The sequence below is a fragment of the Sturnus vulgaris genome, chromosome Z (assembly GCF_052056855.1).
Source record: "Sturnus vulgaris isolate bStuVul1 chromosome Z, bStuVul1.hap1, whole genome shotgun sequence".
NCBI lineage: Eukaryota > Metazoa > Chordata > Aves > Passeriformes > Sturnidae > Sturnus > Sturnus vulgaris.
Genome location: NC_142283.1, coordinates 48,455,305 through 48,478,284, shown reverse-complemented (window position 1 = coordinate 48,478,284; position 22,980 = coordinate 48,455,305). Strand labels below are relative to the sequence as shown.

Below are 22,980 nucleotides of genomic sequence, written 5' to 3'. Positions count from 1 at the left end.
ATTTTAACCATTTTCTGGTTATACCTCACATTATAATAATAGTAAATAGACTAGACAAGTTATTAAGAACAATATTTTACATTTAACTATGCACACAAGAATATATACTCCCCTTGAGGTGCACAGAGTTATGTACAATACTCCCATTAATGTTAATAGGCATTACAAGTCTGCACCGAGCAGAGAAATTCTCCTGAAGTATTGTTTACAGCATGTCTGATCTCTTTGCTTATTGTTTATACATACTGAGTAAAAAGCTGTAGTACAGTAGCTATATCTGTCTACATATAGGCACATATATATTTTGTGCATATGCTTAACGTGTGTCTTTTGGCAACACCTTTTGGAGTTCTGAAATATCTCTATGTGGTGTGTTTGAGCTGCCATTTCAGCAGTGGCATTCAATGCATATGGTCAGATTGCTAAGATGGCTACTTAGTTTAATTTTTTTTTCTTTTTTTTTTTTCTTTTTTTTTCTGTAGGCTGATTTAGTTGTTCTGAATTTAGGTCTTGGGTAGATGATATGTGTAATTTCCTGGAGGCATAGAGGCACTTTTTTTCTTATATACAAATGAGTAATGGCCAACAATTGTATAATTGTCCTTCACTGGAATGACATGTGCCTGAAAATTAGGATCATGCCTCGCTGTTACTGAAATATAGAATTTGTTAGTACAGACAAATGGAAATGTCTTTGTCTTGTGCTTTGAATTTCCGGAGACATAAAAACAACCTCTCTTGTAAATTGTCTTGTATTTCCTAGTACTCAAGATGAAAGGAATAATTGTACATTCTCACTGTATAGATGTATGTAGACTGTAGAACTATACCATTCAAAGACGCAGTTCAAATGAAGATCCAGTTTTACTTCTTTTCTGTTATGTTTTATTCTGACCATGCTATGCAAGGGAAAGTGCGGTCCTGATTGGTGCTTGCAAGTGTCCCGGGGAGCACCAATTAACCATACATTATTAGAACAATGGAAAACTGCTGATTTTCATCATGTTTTCCGAGGAATGTGCTTCTGCCTAAGTATTTCTAGAAAGTAAGAATGCTCCTTTTGTACTAGTTAATTTCTAAGAACCCTCATAAAATACATGGAAATTTACTCAGATAATTTTCTTTCAAAACTTGTTGTTGACTGTGATCAAATTCAGCCTAGTTCCTTTATATTTTGATATTTTTCCTTATAGAATTCGAATACTGAGGTCACTAAGCAATCGACCACCATTAAGTCCCTGAGAAAACAAGTCCAGGAGGAAGAAGAATGGATTCAGGAGCGGGGAGCCCAGTGCGGTCCCGCTCCTATCCATTGTGTCTGGCGCCACCCTGTGGCAGCTGGGAAAGCGCTCCAGCGCCAACTGTTCCCGGATTCCTGACAGCGCTGGATCCTTTTTGCTGCAGTCTTGCAGGGTTTTTTTGGAACTGGAGCGGCTTATGCTCAAATTGCGATTTTTTAAAAAAACTGATGAGTGATCAGCTATGTACAGTATCTGTATGGCAGTAAGAGCACCTTCAGTCGGAACTCAGACTCCAGAGTAGGCTTTTTTATCCTTGGTGTAAGCCGAAATGAATTCCTCAGCACTGTTAAACACAGTCTTTCAAATTCAGTAATTCTTTGCCTAGGGGCTAAGAGACATGTCAAGGTTCAGATGCTTAAATAAGATTAAATAGCTAGTTTTATATTCATAAAAAAGTTCAAAAGGACAGTTGTGTTTGTTTCCATTTGAATTGATTCATGTCTGCTATTCATTTTGAAATTCAAAAATTGTCAAGTATGCGACTGATATTTTTTTTCAACCTGCTGTAACTGATATAATACTGTTCTTCAATTATATTGCAATATAAACTATAAAAAAACTATTAGTATATATGAATTTCTTGTCTGCCCAAGAGTTTACCTCCTCTAGCCCTTCTGATTTTTTAATTGAAGAAAGAATGCAGTTTGCTTATCTGAAAATAATTCATTTGAAAAATAGAGACCCTTAAAATGGTTAAAGTGTAGATTGTTTATTTTCTGTTTCAAAGTGAAATTTTCCACCATAAGATTTTAAATTTAAAATAGTTATTGGATAGCATGCTTTCTTTATAAAATAGATACTGTTTTGTCATAGGCTGTAAGATACAATAACCAAAATAGCAGTAAGAGTACAAAGAAATAGATCAAAGAAATTTTTAGATGCACTGTATTCCTGTTTTTTTTAAAAATATCGTATTGACATTGTATTAACAGTGTTGTATTCCTGAACATACTACCATTCGTTTTGCTTTCATTGGAAAAAAAAATACAGGTATCTGGACATATTAAGTGTTGCTTAGATTTACATTTAAAATACTAATTTGTGCTATAATAGTGGAAGCATTGTTTAAGGCCTAATTTCTCATTGAACAAAGATTGTTTTTCAGTACATACGAGTTTTGGGGGTTGTACAAGGAGTTTCTGACAAAAGCCAATGTTATTTCTAGGTTTTGCATTTTATCTCATCTGACATACAGGGACAGAGTTGTTTCAACTGTTTCCGTGTATTACTCTGTTGGAGGAAAGAAAGATTCCCCATTTCACTTTCCTTTGAAAATAATTTTGTAAAAAATAATGTTTGAATGATTGAGACATCAAAGGAATTTAATTAATTTAATTTTGTGGGCTCAGAAGGTTTCTTTTCCCTTTTTTTGATAATAGTTCAAGAATTATTGTGATTTCAATTCAGACAAGCAAAGATCAAATCACAAATATATTGCATATTTAGAAAAAGGTCTCTTTAACAAGAGACTGAGACTGAGTTTAGTACTTGACAACCAGGTAAATTGCAAGGACTGCATCAGCTTTCATTTTGTAAAGCTACAGGTACGATGCATTGTCTACTGCCTTTATACCTTTTAATTGCATATTAAACAAATTTTCTAGCAGTGATATGCTGTCCAACTTCTTCCCCTGCAGAATTTCTCAGTTGGAGAGAGACCTTACTACGAAAAGACATTTGATAGATGACTTAAGGTCTTGCCTAAAAGCGAATCAAGAAAATGAGAACAATTGGAAACATTGGAAAGTCTTGAGACAAAGGTACTTCTTTCTTGCTATTCCTAGTTTTCAGAAAAACATAAGCTGGTGGATTTACAGAAGTTATTTCAACACACTATACATATTAAATCAATATATTGCTTAAAGCAAAGAACATACCGTTAATTGAAGGGTGTAATTCCCTCCACTATAATTTGTATTAAATCAGTATATGGTGATAGCTTGAATGGATTCAGCATAATTTAATTTATCTTTGTTATAGGTATAATTAAATATTAAAGTATTCAGAACACACAGTTGCAAGGATATGCTCTAAGTAGTGGGATTTAGTTTTATGCACTCTAAGTTCATAAAATATAGTAGACCTGAAACAAGGGCGATTTTACATGACATATGCTAATGAAGTCCATGCATCTCTCCTGCCTATAGTAGTTAAATGCTTTAGTATGTTAATCTATTTTCTACTGCGTTGCTATGAATGATTCACAGTTCTTAGCTTAAAGTAATTCTAACCGTGTAGGTAGTGCTTCACTTCTATAGCAAATTATTTTCTCCTGCAAAATTTTAGGATGATTTCACTGAAGGTAAGAGAACTTGTATGTGGTTTAGCATATTTCTGTTATCCAACTGATGCATTGCACTTTGGCCTTCAATGCCAGAAGAAGAGCATGATGTTTGGTTGTCTGTCAGGTTATGCAGCTTATGTCCTCAAAATAGAAATAAACAATCTGCCAGTTTGCTTTTGTTTGCCTAGAATGCAGGTGCTTGCTGAATGTCACAAACACTATTCCTGCTTGCAGTCATACAGCGTTTTGAGCTCCAAAGAGAGCTACTGTTGAACCCTCCATGCTAAAGATAAGGTGCTAATAAGAAATCCACAGCCAGAAAGTGAAAACATAAATAAGCAAGGGACCTAAGTTATGGCATGAGTAAAATACGTGGTTTTGGTTTTGGAGAAAAGATTTACCATGGAATGATGTGCTTTAGTGCTGTCCTTTAAGTATTTAAAGCACTTCATTTCCAGAGAATGATATTTCATATATTATTTTGATTATTCCATGTGGAAAATCAGCTTGATAAATTTTACATTGTCTTCAGCAAAAGATCAAAGAAATTCCCTGTTACTCAATATTGTCAGGAAAATTTTGTGATTACCGCTATAGGAAAGCTGTACGATTTTTACGAGCATTGTTTTTTTTCATTTTACTCCCAATCAGTGTTTGCATTGGATAATCATTATCTAGAAGCTTTACAGACTATTAACACATAGGCAGTTATTTTCTCAGCTGAGTTTGAATTTGTTTTTGTCCTTGACAAAAGAAATTAGTGGAAGTCGTAGTTTTTCTCCTTTTTGCAAGTACTGTAATTCTAAAGTATATATGAATAAACAGCTCTGCAAATGAAGAGCTTTTCTTTATACTTAATGCCAGTCAAAACTTTATGTATCAAGATTGTGTGCAAACTGATCTCTACTGGATCAACAGTACAGATTTATTGAAGTCTGCAGTTTCAGCAAAAGATACTTCAGTAATGTAATGTTCAGTAATATTGTTACATAATATAGGTATGCTTAGTTCTGATTTTGTTGTAATTTTGAAGTTTTCTATCTTGATAGTCAATGCTCTTGCCCTTTCATTATTTCAGGTGAAGGCACAGGCTGAAGACAGAAAACTTCGATTGACTCAATGAAATGAAGGTTAATGTGGCTATGACTGAGAAGTCTCAGTATGAGCAGATGTATCACAAAGCTAAAGATGGTTTGGAGAAAAAGGTACCATTAGAATTTTGATGGCTCCACTGTGGAACTTTTTCTTACCTTACTTTCAAATGAAAAGTTGCAAGGTCATCAGCTTAAACTTTCAGTACAGAAAAGGATAAAATAGCAGAATAATTGTAATCTGTTTCTCTGATGTAATTCAGTCACACTTCTGAAATTCAGATAAAACTTGAGCATAATGACTGAAAATGAAATTACTTTTTGCCATGAAATTACATACTCTATGTTGTAAGTGAAATATTCTGTGATGTGTGTGGGAGGTTGGTTGTAATTGGTTGTTTGTAATCTACCATACCTCCCCATCAGCTTTTATCATAGAACTACTGTGTCTCTGGGGCTGTGTTTCAGGATCTGAAGCTTACTAAACTGGAGAGTAAATTGATTGAGGCTGAATGTGCTATGACTGAACTTGAAAGTTCTGCATTTCCACAAATACATGGTTTGGATAAACAGAGTACACAGGCTTTGGAAACTCTACAGAAGGAGCTGCTGCTCACCAGTGACAAAGTAGAAGAGTTCAGACATTTCTGAAGGTTTGAATGTTGTTGTTGGTTTCTTTGTTTTGTTTTGGTTTGTTTTTTTTTTTTTGAGTGTTCACCTGAAAAAAGATTTTTTTTTTAATGAAAGCAAAATATAAAAGATTAAGCAAGGCTTTGATGCACTCCCTGTTCCAGAACAGTTTGTAGTTGCTGCAGTGTTCTGGTATCTTTCAAAGACTTCAATAACTTTTATTGGTCATCTTTTTATATATGGCTGCCATATACTTGGTCCCAAAAGAAAGTATTTGGTTGTGTATCAGCTTACTTTGCAGCAAATAAATTCCCAATGCATTTAATATAATAATTCTTACCTATTGATTACTGTGAATTACCTCATGTTCCATATGCATGTGCTTCTTGGTTTAGAAGTACTATATTAGGAAGCCTCTGTGTTGCAAAATTGAAAGCAGTTTTAAGAGCAGCATGTAGAATATTGTTTCCTTATATTCCTTCCATGGAAGTGGTCACAGCACCAGCCTGATAGAGTTCAGGAAAGGCTTGGACAATGCTCTTGAGCACATGATACTTGGGGATGGTGCTGAATGAACAAGACCAAGAGCTGAATTCTGATTATCCTTGCAGGTCTCTTCCAACTCAGAATATTTTGTGATTTTATTAATGTAGCATTTAACTACTGTATACCAGCTTTCAAAGAAGGCTATTGCTTATTAGTCCACCAAACAGCCACTTCTCTACTGCTCTTGAATTTCTGTAGAAGTGAGATGCTTTCAGATATGTTTGAGCAAGGCTGAAGCATTCAAAGTAAAGAGTAATTGTATTTTGACTGGAAAAAGAAAGCATATATAGTTATCCCTTCAAGAATAACTTTCAACTCCAGATTGAAATTTAATAACATAAATACTTGCACATTACATCTTCTTAAGTAATTCATAAGCTAACTTATCTAAGGTGAAAGTAATGATTGATTTTCATGAAAAAGTGCTTGTTATTTAAAAAACTAGAGATTTTATTTTTGAAGTTTATTATTAAAGTGATTAATGTTTTCTTAATATCAATTTCTTTATTAATCAAATATCAAATATTTGTTGACTAACAAAAGTAAAAATTTTGCTTTTTGATGTAACTATTGAAAAAGAGGTATAAAACTGATCACTATGTCTGTTTGTTCCGAAATATGCTGCTTATTCTTGAACAGACTATAAATTTTCATGAAAGAAAATGTACTTTCTTTTACTACTGAACGCTTACCCTAGGAGGAAGATATAGCTGTTCTTTCCAATAAGTTGCATGCTTATTTTTGGCTAAATATGGAAAAATCTGAATTAATCTAATATATTATCTATAATTTTTAATTAAGTACTCCTGTTTCATTGATGACATAGAGAAGCAATTCTGTCTCCATTCAGACTGCTATGAGTTTTGGAATGTCTTCATTGAATAAAATGAAACTGGCAGTTATAGAAATAAGCAGATAAACAAAACATACTATCAATATTTTACATACTTCTGTCATGATAAGTTTTTCAAACCTTAGAGAATGAGAAAATAAAAGATCTTCTGTTCTCAAAAGTCAATGTAGTGGGCAGAATCACCCATTAGCAACTGTTATTATAACTTCATTGTTGAATAAGATGTCAGCTTCATTCTTAATTACCATGAATATTCATTAGCACTTGCATGGTTGAACTAGATGTGAATAAAGAAAAGTTAATATGAAATAATAATAATAATAATAATTCTTCTTATTATAGTAATAATAATAATAGTAGTAGTAGTAGTAGTAAATACCTACTTTCTTGCCTGGATAGAAAGAATATGCATGCATATTTCAAGTAATAGTTGTGCTGACTGCTGTTCCTCTGCAGAGCAATTTTTTTTTGCAAACAAAGGTGGTGTCTAAAAGTAAAGTTTTTGTTTAGTTGGGTGCTCAAATCGGATTTTATTAACAATGTACCACTGTAAAAAAGTAAAATCCGTGGCAATTCAGTGGAATTGTGCAGGATATCTGGTAAATTCTGTAAAAATATCTCTTGTGTATCTGATGTTACAACGAGGTACTGTGATAATACTTATTGTAGTAAGTAGCAGTAGAAGACTACAGCTCTTCTTTTGAAGTCTGGTGTGCCTTGTTTCTTCTCTTCCGAATAGCTGTCAGGTTTTTGTCCCCTAATCTTGATTCTCATTCCAGTTCCAGTAATTCAAATATTTTTTTCTATATAGAGATCCAACTTTAACCTATATATATCTCACTTAAAAATGTTAACAAAATTAGATGATCCTCTAATCTTCATCTCCTATTCTGGTCACTTCATAAGCTTTACTTGTTTTTTAGAGTGCAATTTTCTCCTCATTCTTAATTTGAATACAGTTACTTTTTCTACCCATTCCACGTCTTTTTTGATATTATATAGTTCTTTTTAAACATACGACAAGAAATTATTTCAGAGTTTCTAATTAAGTTGCTTCTGGTTACAGCTATAAATGGGAGAATAGGGGAACTTCAGAGAAGTTTATAACGGGCAGTATTACTTGCTTTTAAAGAAAGTCATTGGTAACACAGAACCACAGGATCTTGGATCTATTTGGGTCAATATAATAAGCCACAAATCTAGGGAACAGTTTTCTGGTAGAAATCCAATATATATCAGTGGATCACATTAGAGGATATTACTTACTAATTGAGCATATATTTGTAATGGAATGTAATAAAATGCTGCATTGCTCTGGTCCCCCCAATTTGGGACACTTATACAATAATCTAAAATCATTAGATTGCAGAATCTAGTAATAGTTTCCAAAAATGCTGAAAGGAATGGTTGTAAACAAAGGTTGCTGTATCCAATACGTTGTAAGTGATTATTTGATTTATTTTTGTTGGAGTGTGGGATAGGAATTGGGTGTTGTGTGCTGGATGACTTTCAGTGGGAACTGACAGGGCACCTGAAATAGATTAATTCAGAGCAGTTCATTTGTCCAAAGCTGTTATGAGGACGATACAGGCTAGCAGGAAATATGAATAGGAATTGTGGACTGTAACAATTAATTAAGTAACCAGAAAACCACTGTTGCATAATTAGATGGTAGATCCTTATAAATATCTATTTCATTTTGGTAGGAAAGAGAGCAAAATATTTAGAAATAAAAGGCAACATAAACAAAGTGGAAAATAGATTATAGATAATAACTTGAAAATATAAGCAACAATGGAGTATAAAAGATGGATAAGATGCTGAAGGAGTCAAGAGGAAATCTTTGGGTAGCAAGGCCAAGAACAGTAGTAAACAGGCAGGATTAAAAATGTACTACTACTAAGGTAGCTATTGCAGGGTAGAGGTAATCTATTATTAGATAAAGCAACTCCGTAACTGTGTAAAGATAGAGGTCAATGAATATTTCTGTTTTGTGTCTGAAATTAAGTAGGCTGATTTCTTATGAAGATGCTGCAACATCCTTAATCTAGTAGTAGCCAAGAGAAGAGTATTAACATGTTCTAGAAAGAAGTAGGATTTTTTGATTGAAAATTTTTGTAGCTTACCAGTTTATAGAGCCAGTTAAGAAGTATTTCTCTTACTGATCCTTATTTTGAATAAGTATTCAAAGTTAGTGCATATATATTACAACACTTCCTAGTGTCTAAAAGAATGATAATACTGAGTCAATATTCAGAAAAGGCAGTATTTTATGTTCAATAATCTGAACTCATTTCTGAATAAAATATTGATATGAAATGCAATTGTTAAAATATTAAAGCATGGAATATAGTTATACTTCTTAGAGTGCCTTTATGGAAAGCAAAATGTATTGAATAGACCTGTTTTTTTTTCTGGAGTCAGTTGATAAAAGTTACTATTTGTTTTAATATACCTTTTTTAAGATCTACTGCTGAGATGTTCAGATAAAAAAAAATAGCCTATGCAATATCAATAGTATGTTAAATGGATCAAAATAGCTCATGCAGTTGATCTGAAAAATAAACCATAAAATATAGGTGCTTTTTAGAGTTCCATAATGACCAGAGCTAAGCTTGATTATTAAACATTTTCACTAATTCATATCCTGACAAAATTTTTCCATAGTATTTATCTAGACTGAGAAATAATAATGTAAGTAAGGCTGTAAATATACCAATTAGGCCAAATAAAGTGCTTTTATTACAGAAAAAATGCAAGCTACCTGGAAGAGGGATCAGGTGGCTCTGAGATTACTTCAGATGCGTTTTCTTGAGCTCATGTCTATCCCACACCACTTCCTTCAACGCCATAAATTCTCTCTGAACCATGCATTCAATTTCTTGGTGTACCATTGCTCAGGGTTTTCTGTAACATGTACTGTCAGATCCTCTGGTAGATCCTGCCAGTTATGTGAAACACAGCAACCAGAGCAAAATGTTCTTTGTTGTGTGTTTGTAGCACTTGTGAGAACTCATGCAGAAAACAGCCATTGGATAAAGTTTAAAAATTGCTATTAGGCTGCTTGACTGGATTTCTATCTAAAATATAGTACAACATACCAGTTTATTATGAAACTGTCCGAATTCCTTCACGAGTTCTGTTTTCCAGCATTTTTATCCTCCTCTAGACTTTGTCTGACCATATGTTTCTGTTAGAGGCTTTTGTGAGCCAAGGCTCAGTAGCGTCATCTGTCCCATTCAAATTGTACATCAGGAAAACTCATATTTAATCTGCGGTGATGATGCCTGCCTGAGCATGAGAATAACATAACTTTTGTGACTTTGAGAAGGATTGTTGTGATAAGGCATCTATATTCAGCTGTGGTGGTAATAAATAGGTGATGGCAGCTGAATGCTTCGAAATCAGTTGAGTGTGCTTCTTACTACCATAATACCTCAGTCATTTGGGACTTGTGTGCCTTCCACAGAGGATACCCTCTGCAGCACAGTGCACATCTGGTGTGTTCTGGCATTGTTCTTGATAGGTCTCCAGTACAACCATCTGATAAAACTGACTGCCAAGATCAAGACCCAAGGCAGTTCACTTGGCAAGCTTAATGGATCTAAGTTAGGATCTAACACTCACCCTCTTAAGACAGCTGCCCTTATTTCGGCTACTCAGAGCTAGGCTTAAGCTAGGTGCATGTCCCCCTCACTCTTTTGTTTGACATATACACATGTTCACCAGCCACATGTGTCAGAGGACTTACTTCACCTCTGCTTGGCTGAGTGGTGTTCTGCATTCAGCCAGTTTACCTTATATCCTAATATATGTTGGTCTCTATTACCTCTCTGCAGTTTATCTTGAATACTGACATAAGTTTTGCCATGGCATATTTCCTCACTGCTATCGTAGGCTGTAGTTCAAAATACAGGTTTAGGTAAGTTAATGCTTCCGTTGAAAAGTTACACCCTCGAGTGAACCTCACTCCACACTTTTGCCTTACAAAACTTCCTCCCTACTCCATTTCTGAAATGTCATCGTAGATATTATCTAGGTAGATTGTGAGTTAGTTCATGAGAATTCAACTGACTTTCTAAAAACCCACAACACCAGCTTTTGTGTACCACAGAGGGTCAGGGCAGGGACAGGTTTACATGATTGCAGGCTGAAGACGCTGGGACTGACACTTAGTGGCAGTGCTGACTGAAAATGTTACATAAAAGTCTTTCTTGTAGCAAACAATTGGTAATTAATGAGTAGCCACATTTAAAAAATCCTATTATTTGTCAAATTCCTGTCATTTACTATCTTTGTCTTTTTCTCTTGAACTGTTCTATGTTGGTTCAAGATAGAGCATAGAGTTGCAAGCTAGGCAATATGTTCTTTCCAGGATAGCTGTATTATGTCCTATTTGGTCTTTATCTATAAACAAAGCTCCAAACATATTATACATAATTATTTGAGTTGGAAGGCACGAATATTTGGGAAATACTCGGTTTTTATCGGGTTTACAATATGAGAGGAACACGAGTACATTGCTGCTGTCTTTATTTTCAGTCACAAAGTCAGTTCTTCAGACAGAAGGAAATCTTTGCAAGTGACTCTTGGTATTCTCCAGTTACAGTGAGACAAGAGCAAGAGATATTCTTCATACAACTTTGCTGTTGCTGAGTGTATTCTCAAACCCAGGATTCAATCTTCCTGGCAGTACAAGTGCTCCAACATCTTCAGGCCCAGGACGTGCAGAATGTAATTTTTCAGATGGGTACCCAGATCAGATGCAGAATGATCATTTGTTTCTTTAGTTGAAAAAAGAAGCACATAATGCGCAACTGTAACATTCAATAATTGGCAAAAACAGACTAACTTTTTCCGAAAATAGAACTACAGTATGCTGTACAGATGAAAACAGGTTTATTTTGAAAATTTTATGCAATTGCATCTGAACTGCGCCAATTTGGAAGTGTTTTTTGATAAAACAAAGATTTCTTCACTGAGTCACTGGGACATTTTGCAAACAGCAGATATTATCACATAAATCAGCACTGTCAGTTTTGATTTGGAAGTGGACATCTTTAATATGACTTCACATTGCTAGAAAATCTTCCCCACTGGGAACACTTGAGAGCCAAAAGATAAGTATATTTCATTTATTACACTCCAAACTGTCAACACTTTACCTAGAAAAGTATACCCAGAGTGATTATTTTGTATTGTGTGGAGTCTGCCAATCTGTGTTCAGTCAGAATCAGCATAGTATTTGATTCCAGGAATATGTTCCACTATGATGAGGATCAATATTCTTACCTGTAGAATACACACCTTAAAAGATAGTGTTCTATATGAAAAGCAAGATTTGTATAACTGAGAAAATCTCACCATTAAAATAATTAGGCATTTATTGCTTCTCCATTGTGCATGCTACTTCAGGAAAAAAAAAGTAGAAATACAGCTTTTATTATGAAATACCAACCTTTCCTGGTTCTGAGAAGAAATTGGTGATAAATTAAGCTAATCTCCATCAGGATTACTCTGCATCTGGGATTTAAGCAAATTGAATCAGAGGCCTGAATAGTGACAGTGAATATCTATTAGACTGTAAACAGAATAATAGGCCTTGTGAATTTTAATGAATTAAGTGAATGGCTGAATTCTTATAGTTTACAGAAGGCATGTGGTTAGTGATACATATAGTGTACCAGGAACAGCATATACTGTGGATGTCTTAATGGATAAAATCTTGATAAATAAAAAGGAAGAATAAAGATGTTGAAAAGCATGTCCATACTCTACTTTTTCTTTGCTTTTTAGACTTAGAAGGTTAGCACTTCACTTTCTTTTTTGACTATGATAGAAAAGACCATAACAGATGTAGCTAAAAATATATTGAATGTTTGTAAATCCTACTTTTTATCTAATTTTGTATTAAGAATTTGGGGATACTGATTTAGATGATTCAACTATACGACCAAGTTGAAAGGTATGTCAGTTTTTTCTGGCTGTGCATGTATATTTCATGTAAGATTTAGATACATGTCTGACATACACAGGTGATTTTGTTGATAATGGTGCTATTTTCATTTTTCTTAGAGTGCAAGAGAACCATTTTCACAGACCGTGACTCTACAATTGTTGGTAGCATGTGAACAGATCCAGCAAACTTGAACTGGAGACTGTTTTCACCAATTTGTAAAAAAATTCTCTTTGTGCCTCAGTAAAAAACAAATCACATGAGTTTAACAGAGAATGACATTGAAACAGGATCAGCTGGATCAGCTACTTGGAGACTCTGTACTGCACTTCCTGGAAGGGCCTAGATCCACCTGGGATTTCTTTAAATGGATTGGAGAGACTTCTTTTTAAAGCTCTTGCTGCATTCTCTGCTGGACATAGAAAGATACTTAGTTTAAAGACAATGGCCTGTTGGGGGTCTAAAACACAGAAACAATGTTGGCTGGAAAAAGGAATGACTGGAAGACTTCAGGGGTGGACGTATGAGTACAAACTAAGGGTTCTGGGTTTGAAGTGATTAGAAAGCCTTTTGGCAAAACCCAGGAAAACGAGAAAAACTTGGAAAGGAGGAAAAGGTCTCCAGTAAGGATTTATTTAAGAGTTCATGTAGAAATAATTGTTTAATGTATGTCAGTCAAATTGCTAAGAAAGCAAGCTGAAGCAGGGAGAACATAACGCACTCATTCATGTACAGGGTTTTGTGAAGTGTCCACAGTAACTTAGGAAGTTGGGAGATAAGGAGATTCCCCAAGGCACATGCCAAAAGGACTAGAGAGAAGTAGGAAGATCATCAAAAACCCCAACAAATTACAGTATTTGAAGGAAACACAGTTGGTAAGTTTTGCGGGATTTTTTAAGAGTCCAAGTAACGCCAAAGCTGACCTCTTAAGTTGGGTTTCAGACACATTTGTTTCAGCAGTGCAGTGGTCTTACACAGAGCATCTGATTTATAGTTCTTAGGCTTTTTGTGTTTTTCTGCAGAAAGATAGTGTAAGCTTAGACACTGAGCTGAGTGTCAGAAAATCATGGTGTTCTTCACATCTTGGTCACTGACCTGCTGTGTGACCTTTGGAGTGTTGCTTCACCTCAGTATTTCTTGGTCTGCCCTGAATATCTTTGTTTGCTACGTCTGGTACAGCTGTGCTGCCTTTGTCTGCCCTAACTGTTCAAGATTATAAACTCCCTAAGATCCCAGGCATCTCTTGCTACACGTGTGAAGCTCTAATTTCTGTCAGTGCCTTTTTTTTCCTCTGTGTAAATAACTGTAATCTATGAAGTTTTAAAGGAATGATGGTAGTTTTGCTAGCACCTGTGTAAATCAGGGGAAATTTTGTTGAAACAAAGAATTTACAGCAGGCAAAAAATTAATATAAATGAGGTAGTACTTAAATGCAGGAGTAAATAGGACTTTAAATTATTATTATTGCCCATTTCACATAAATAGAATTTTAGAAACCAATATATTTTGACAGAAATATTCTGCCTGTCATCCCATGCTGATTATACATATTTCAACTCATTCTCTGCTATAAAGAAAACTATTTTTTTTCTGTTATAGGTCACAAAACATGGTAATTGTGCTGAAAATTTAGCAACAGTACAAAGAAAACTATGAAGTGTTTGCTGATACTTAACAACCAGCATCAGTCCAAAAATGATTGGGTCTACAGTTCAAGTTTTGACAGTCCTAAAGCTTAATGTACAGGAGAGATTAGCTAATTGTAAAGCTGTAAAATTATATATGACCATAGGTCCCTCATATTAGTAGGTACCTGCTCTATGTTCCATAAATGAGGTGTCCAGCTGATGCAATAAATTCTATTAAAGGTATTACAAAGAATGTAATGAAAAAAAGCAGATTTTTAGGACAAGATTTCAGGCATAAAGTAGGGTATCTGAGCAGTTCTCAAGAGAGGATTAGAAAACAAAAAGAGAAAAGCTGACTAGTAATACAAAGCCCCTTAATTTTTATTCACAGAGGGAATTTAAAAACATATTAAGTGTACCATTAAGAATATATGGTATATTCTCTACTGAAATATCAACTACATTGTACATTGGCCATAATAAGTCCATTGCTGTATCTTTATTTAAATATGGCTTGTTGTGAAGACAACCTAAAATTAAAAACTATCCATGACTTAAGTCACTTGTCTGTGTATTTAAATAAATTATTTTTTTTTAGAACATAGCACAATGTATTCCATTTCCTTTTCTTACAATGTCAAATACAGGCTGAAATATTTTCATTAACCTTCTCTATGGTTTTCTGCACCTGGAGATGGTTAAGAAAATGCAGTCAAAATAATATTCTCAATTTTGTACTCAGAAATATATGGTTATGAAGAAACCATTTGTTTTCAATTGTTTTGAATCCAGAAGTAATAGCAATTTTGCTAGAGTGTGTAGGATAAGGCATTTTGGAGAAATGGGGAGCCAGCCAAGGAAGAGTTGCAGTCCTAATGGCAAGTAGGAAATTCAAATCTTACTCTTGATAGGGATCAGATTATCAAATTTTATGCAACGCAGTTACTAATTTCATCACTATGTCTTATAATTCTTACTACATTTTATCTGGGTTTTTGAGGTCTGCAGTATTAAGTGCTAAGAAGCTTAAGTTTTGTATGCAAATACTGAAATCGTCAAGCCCTTTTTATACTGTATGACTTTTTATATGTATGACTTGAGGGATCTTCAGAAAAGCCACAGTGGATTTAGCTTTAGTAGTTGAAAAAGAAAGACTGTGAAAATTTGTGTACATTTCTTCAGATGTGTGGTTTGGGATGTTACAGAATTCACCTTTTCTAGTTCACAATCGGTCATCCATAGCTCAGAGCCATGGAGAAGGCAGGGCTGGGCTAGGATGCCAGACTGCAGACTGGAGATAGCTTTTGCTATTAGGATAGAAGAGAATGATAATATTTTAAATTACTTCAGCGAATTTTTCAGATCTTGTCTGTTGGAACCTTACTTAGGCTTATGTGTTTTCAGGTTTGCCTGTGTTAATTGAAAAATCAGGAAATTGTGGAAAATCATGTTGTAAATGCAACTGTAGTATCATATTATTTTTTAAATTTAGACTGCAATGTCTCTATGTTTATGTATAGTGGAATTCTTTCAGGTCATTAGATGAGGCAATTCTTCCAGGCCATGCATGCTTTCATCTTCCACCTGCCTCTGTGAAATTGTGTGCACTATTCTCAGTGCCAATCAACATAAGACTGTTTTATTTAAATCATATATATTGGTCTGATATCTAGCTTTAGAGGATGTATTTCTTCCTTTCAGCTATTTATTGAATTAGCCTTAGAAACTTTTTCTCTCAGCCAGCTTTTAGGTGTCGCACTAATATTCTCTTAAATGTATATTTTTATTTTTGGGGGGTTCAGCAAATTCAGTGGCTTGTTTGCTTACTTTATTCTTAATGGAAAAGATAATAAAATCATATCTTAATTCCTCCAAGTACACAAAACTATGAGACACATAATTTGAACATATATTGATAGATTTTAGAACCATAGCAGAAACTGTGACTGTAGACAGGTAAATAAAACCAACTTATAGCCTTATAAATGTGGCCTGTGTGACATTGGTAAAATAATGTTATTACCACTTTAATATTTGTCTGCAGAAGTTTGAATGCTGAACTTGGTGAAGGAAGGTAAGATTGGTCTATATGTCCTCTATATCTTTACTTACAAGGCATCTGCTGGAGTCTCTAAAATGACATGTGATCTCTGGGAATCATAAGAATTAAATCAACCTCCTGAGGCTTTCTCATTCCCTTGGGTCAGAATGCTACATGTTATAGCCCTAAGCAAAACAAGTCTATTGTAGTAGTCTGGTTTTGTGTCTTGTCTTGTCCCTTTTCTGATAAAAAAACGTTATGCCTAGAAGGTGTGTTTTTTTCAAGTGAAAGAGCTTAGGTAATTTAAATATATAAACGTATATAAATACATATTAAATAACATTTAAAAAATGAAAATGCTATAGAAGAGTTTTCAGTCATATTGTGATATCAGTTTAGACATTGCTACTGAAAGTATTTTGAAAGTCATTTTTAGAGAGGCAATAAGGAAAAAAATAACTATAGTTTCATTGAATGCTTATTTCACCTGAAATGGTGTATGGCATCATCTCTTTGTGTCATTTTGTCCACTCATTCTGTTTTATTTTGTTGATTACTAGGTATTTGAGGTTGTAATATTTCTCAGCCTTTTTGCAGCATTAGGATCTGGCCTAAACTTGGGCCAGCAATAAATATTCCATCACATACTAGAGTTCTTTAAACTCAGTGTTCAGTTCTGTGAAATTTAGCTCTTATTATTCACAGACAGATCCATCATCTTCATAATGCTTTTGACTTTAGGAAACTAACCTTGTTTCAGAAAAGATGTTCCACTTCATTTTTGGTGTAATGCTTTGAGCCACGTCCATATGCTTTTCTAATCTACAAAACAAGTGTGTTTCTAAGAACACATCACCTGTATCTAAAGACATCTCCATATTGAACTACACACACAATACTACATGTAAAATTGTTCTGTACATTATATTCATCTATATGTTGGTGGTTGGACCTGGCCAGCGGCTAAACACCACATAGTTCTTTGTTGAATCCCTGCTTGCTCCCTTCCTCCAGTAAGACTGAGGAAAGAATAGGAAGAGCAAAAGTGAGAAAACTTGTGTGTTGGTAAGGACAGTTTAATAAAGGAAAGAAAGGGGAATAAATCCCCAAGGAATGTAGATCAATGCCTAGCCAGTCTCTGAGCAGACAAATCACCATCCCCCTCAGATTTTATTGTTCAGTGGTGTATGTGTGAAATGTCCCTTTGGTCACTTGGAGCCAGCTGTCCCAGCTGCATTCCCTCTCTACATTTTGTGCATTCCAAGCCCACTTGCCGAGGTGGCAGTGTGGCAAGCAGAAGACCCTGACACTGTGCCAGTGCTGCTTAGCAATGGCTGGTGTGTAATCAGCACTGGTTTACTTACAGATCCCAAACACTGCACCTTAGAAACTGTTGGAAGACATTTAACTTCATCTCCATTTGTGCTGTAAGATAAGCCAGAAGGAAAGACTGGCCTGGTTTAATAAAGACCTTAGTCTCAAACTTCTGACAAAGAAAGAGTGTAGCATCTATGGAAGGATGAACAGGTAATTTGGGGGAACTACAGAGATGTTATCAAGTATGTGGAGAGAAGATTAGAAGGGCCAAAGCTAACTGAACCTTAACTTGGCCATTGTGGTTCCAGACTAGCTGATCCTGAAGGTCTCTTTCAATTTTGATGATTCTGTGATCTCAGCCAGATGGAGCACACTGTTATTACTATTGTACAAAATACAGTAAAACTTAAAATTATCTATTAATTACTCTCTATTATCTATAATAATTACTTGTGAAACATGGCTTCTGCCATGAGATCTGCCCCAGTGCAAGACTGAAATCTGGCTATATGTAGGTACAGTGCTAGATAGCAATAGAATTTGCCTTGGAACCATTAAGTTTTATTATTATACAAACAATAGTAGTGTGTAGCTTAACATGTTAACTACAGGAAAAAAGTTTGGCATTGCCTTAGTCATACAACATTACTCAGGGCCATTGATCAAATTGTGTTTAGTCTAGGATCAGCAAGTGTCAGTGTTTTGGGATGTGAAGGCCTTATTAATAGTGTGCTGTCAGTGTCTTTATGTCACCAAGGCTTCTTTGAGTGTCTAATTAAATATGACCTTTTAATTGAAAGACGGGCTTTGTCTTCAAACACCTCAAAACTGGTAAAAGATGCACGTGCTAAGAAGTGATTACATGCTGAGGCCAAGTTTGAAAACAATTTATTCTTAAGAATGTATAATAAAAAAAATGGCTTATAGTAGAGATATTTCACAATTATTTGCAACCCAACATTGGTAATGTATACTATATAAATGATACGGAGTTGGTTGAGAAATCAACAATTGTTACTGATTATAAAGGATTATGAACTTTAAGATAATTTTTTTAGAATTTTAAGCTTTTTTTTTTTTCTAGTCAGATCAGTGGCAGTTGCAATGGTCTGACAAGAAGTGGCGTAGATTCATCTCAGGATTCAATCAAGAATTCCTATTCTAGTTAGTGGGTAGCAGCAAAGTGTGTCCCACAGGAAAAGCTCTGATGGTAACATCTAATTTAGGAAAACGGCTTTGCTAACAAAATATCTTACAGATTTGACAGCAAAAGAAAAAAACAAAGAGAAAAATCTCAAATCCTAGTGTTACTGGTACTAATAAAGGCATTGTTATAAATCAGTATATTACAGAAGTCATGTACTGCACTGATTTCATTTTAGGTAGCTCTCATCACCTATGTATGCTTATTAGTTTAAGAATAAGCAGTTTTGAAATACACAGAGGGAAATGTTTTAGTTCAAAATCTTACACCCAGCTCCAGAATGCATTGGATCAAATTCTTAATCACAGAACAATGTTATACTGGCTTCAATACACTCATCAGCAAAACCTGTATTGCTTAACTCTTGAATTTTTGTACTTTTGAGTTTGGAAATGAGTCCTAAAACCTGTGTGGCTTGAGACTGAACATTTCTGTATTGGAGCATGAACTGACATATAAATTAACTCACTAATAAGTAAACAATTTAGCACAAGAATACATTAGCATATGATGGATGAGAAAATATCAGAAGAAAAAGCAACTTAAAATCATAGGAAGACTATAACTTTTAAGCACTTATTTAGTGATCAAATTTATGTCAAAGTATTATGTCAATAAAATGAAAGAGGGAGGTTCAGAAATAGCTTGTCTCTAAGAATCCAATTTTAAAGTCCATAAAGTAACGTTATTTTTCACATATGGTTTGTGCTTCACATATGCTTTAGTGTATTTGAACTGCTCAAGGGACAGAGGAATTGAAGTGCAAGTCCTCCATATGTATGATCTGCTGTGATTATATATAAAGTGTATGCTTGCATATTAAGATCTATTAGTTGTAATTTCCTCTTTCTTTGATTTTTGTTTAAACTTGCTTTTTCTTTGTTCTTTTTTTCCTTTTTTTTTTTTTTTTTAATTTTTAATTCCTTTTGTTTTAAATTAATTCTTCAGTGTCTTTCTGATACCTTTCTTTCTGGCACTTTCATTTCTGGAACTGTAGACTAAAAGCCAATTACACTGAAGCTGCAGTTTCTGTGTTCCAGTGTTGCTATCAGTTCATTCATGATGAACTTCTTTTAGAGTTTGGCTACACTAAAAACATCTATATAATAATGTCAAGTGACTATTGCCTGGCAATATTATTGTGTTTTCTAAGGCATTCCAGTGTGTGTGTAACATTATTTATTATCATGCCTTTTTTTTTTTTTTTTTTGGTCTTATTTTGGTTATTTGTCATTATTTGTAGCCTTTCCAAGTGGCTTTGCAGGTAATTTTCTTGATATTTTGTTCCTTTAATTTGCATTTCTCTTTGCATCAGGTTACAAATGCTCATCTTCTAGAATGATCACTTATGCCTGAGAGAGATCTTTTTTTAAAATATGGGAAGCTGACCAATTTGATTGAAAAAGTAGGGTTGAACTTACTTTTCCATTGTCAATTATATCTCCTATATGTTGCAAGAGCCAATTTTCTGTCTGATCATTTCAAATGCTACAAAAACATGTGATTTAACTGTGGTTTTTTTCATGGTGTGTGCTTTTCTATTTAGTGCTCCCTCTTCTCTTATTCTATTTCCTTCTATGAGCTTCTTTCAAGTTGCTCTAGGTGCTGCCCATTTCATTTCAAGTTTCTTCATTCCTCTTAGCTATGCACCTGCAGAGAGATAAGTTTATGTCTGAAATAGTTTGTTGGAAATTCTGTGGATGGAGGGACCCACACTTGAATCAGAAAACTGGACAAATGTCACTGAACCTCCTCTCCACAGATTTGTGGCAGGGTATTTCTAATATTTAATAATTAAATTTTATTAAATACAGAAAAATGTTGAGTAGGGAAATGGTAGGAAAAAGAAAAATCTTGGAATTGGATGAGTCTGCTGTGCCTTCATTGAAATATATTGGCAAATGCTCTCTAATGACTGATTTGGATACACTAGAGGCTGTAGAACACTTTACCCAAAATGCCAATAAACAGGCTTCATAATCCTGTTGTCAGTTCCTAGAAGATGAAGGCATTCTGTGGAAAAAGAGTTCTAAGGAGCTAATCAGCTACTGTTGAGATGTATCTTAAGATGAGCTAATAACATGAGCTTCTCTAGGATGATCAAAAAACGTCACCTTCTTGTCTCATTTTAAACTCAGCCTAGGTGTCTGTGTTTACAATCACAGTTCTGCTTGAGTCATGGAAGTTAAATATTCTAGGAGGATCTTCTGCAAATGTATTACTGCTCTTGTTTGTTAGTCAACAATTTTCAAATAAAGTTGTCTTGCTCAGCTTTTGATGAAATCATTTTGTCATAGTTATATAAATATTAAACCAAAATTACTTCAGTTATAAAACTGATGAATTACACTGATGTTTAGTGTTATTTCATTGAACCAAAGAACTTAAGAAATATGAAAGGTAGGAATGTGGTAGCCAGAGCAGTCTTGAATTACCCTCTCTTGGTGGGAAAGAAAATTTCAGGTTTTGAATAAAGAGGTTTACTGGTGATCCTGCATGCAGAGAATGTCGATAAGTTTGTTTGGTTTTTTTTTTAAAAAGAGCTTTATTTGACCACAATGAAGCCTGACACTTATGTTCTTATTTCAAGAACATTTCTGTTATACTGGGTCAGGAAAGGATTTTGATTAATTCTGTGGAAGCTGCTTTGTCTTACTAATGATGGCTTTATAAAAATAGTTACTTTGCTAAAGACATACCAAAACAGTACATACATTTAAGAAAATAGTTTGGTTTACTGTATTAATTAATATTTTGTGTTCTAATTAGCATGTAATTTAATATTCCAACACGTATCTTGTTGAACCAATAACACAGAATGAAGATAATTCCCTTCTGAAGGAGTTTAGTCTAAATGATACTGTTTTTCCATATTATTTGTGCTACAAAAAAGTAGAGTATTTTTTGCTGATCATTTGTATTTTGTCTTCTAGAGTCTGACTGGAGATCTACAGCACAGTGTATAAGAGCTGAGAACAAAAATCAAACTGAAAAAAAAAGGAAGAAATGAAAGCATGCAAAAAAGGTCTTTCCCAAGAGAATCTTCGGCTGGCAGCATCTATCCTCGATGTTTCAACAACTGATCTTTATGAAATACTACAAGAAGGAGATGATGAGGTAAGTTATTTTAAGGACTTCAGTGAAAAAGGTGTAGATAAGAAGATGCTGACTATATCCCTCCTTGAGGAAAAGGATTTGCAGGTAAAGACTGAAATTTCATTGTGCAAGATACAGCACAGAAATCAAGGAGGATTTAATCTAAATGAAAAGGTCAGGTTAGAGATTCGTAAGGTGGCAAGACTTACAGCATGCATAAATATAAACATACTGCTTTGAGCATGTGTATGTGGGGATATTATTCAGTGTTTTCCTTTCTTCGTGAGGCTATTTGGCAGGATTGTACATTTTACATAGACTTCTGCATTAAAGAAAACAAAATTAGAATGTGTCTTGCTGTGCCAGATTGATTTTGTTGATACTTCCTTTCTGAATTGTGATACCTATTAAAGGTATTTCTGGTAGACAGATGGTTTCTGGGTGAATCATTGCCTTTTTAGTTGAATCTATCACACATTTTACTGTGAAATATTTGATAGTGTTTCATCAAATCAGTCTATTAAATAAATGCAGTGATAGGATTTCTTACCCAGATTTATTTAGTCCTGATCAAATAAGGTGTGAAAAAGTCTGTGCAGTTACTTTAGCAAGTGTCTAGGAGCTGGCATTATTGGCCTGTAACAGTACTCTGGTGATGACTTAGATTTAGCCTCGTTGGAGCTTAATATTAAAGAGGTCACGAAAAGGAAGTTTTCCCATTGGTTAAACAGTGCATGGTATGTGTATGCACTGATAGGGATTACACTCATGAATGCAAATAAAATGGACTGATCCCTGCCCTCTTTACTAACATTTATACAACCCTATAAAGTGATTCACTTTGACAGAGTTGTTCCATGCTATCTTATTCTCAGAGTAATTTCTACATCCTGTATCTTTTTGTTATAGTCACTATGAATATATGTGTAAAACACATTAAAGTATTTAACTATAAATATTAAAAAATGTTATTGGACAGGAGATGAATTTACACCACACATACACTATATATGCCATCTATTAGTGCATAGAC

The 22,980-nt window shown here is 34.4% G+C and overlaps 1 protein-coding gene across 1 annotated transcript in view; it reads left to right on the top strand.

Moving 5' to 3' along the window:
* CNTLN (centlein) overlaps window positions 1-22,980 on the top strand; it is a 168,238-nt gene that overhangs the window by 136,276 nt on the left and 8,982 nt on the right. Inside the window, 9 exon segments of the mRNA XM_088157014.1 lie at window positions 1,194-1,291; window positions 2,939-3,030; window positions 3,033-3,061; window positions 4,664-4,682; window positions 4,685-4,708; window positions 4,711-4,790; window positions 5,145-5,329; window positions 21,787-21,840; window positions 21,842-21,968. Coding sequence (XP_088013140.1) covers window positions 1,194-1,291; window positions 2,939-3,030; window positions 3,033-3,061; window positions 4,664-4,682; window positions 4,685-4,708; window positions 4,711-4,790; window positions 5,145-5,329; window positions 21,787-21,840; window positions 21,842-21,968 — 708 coding nt within the window.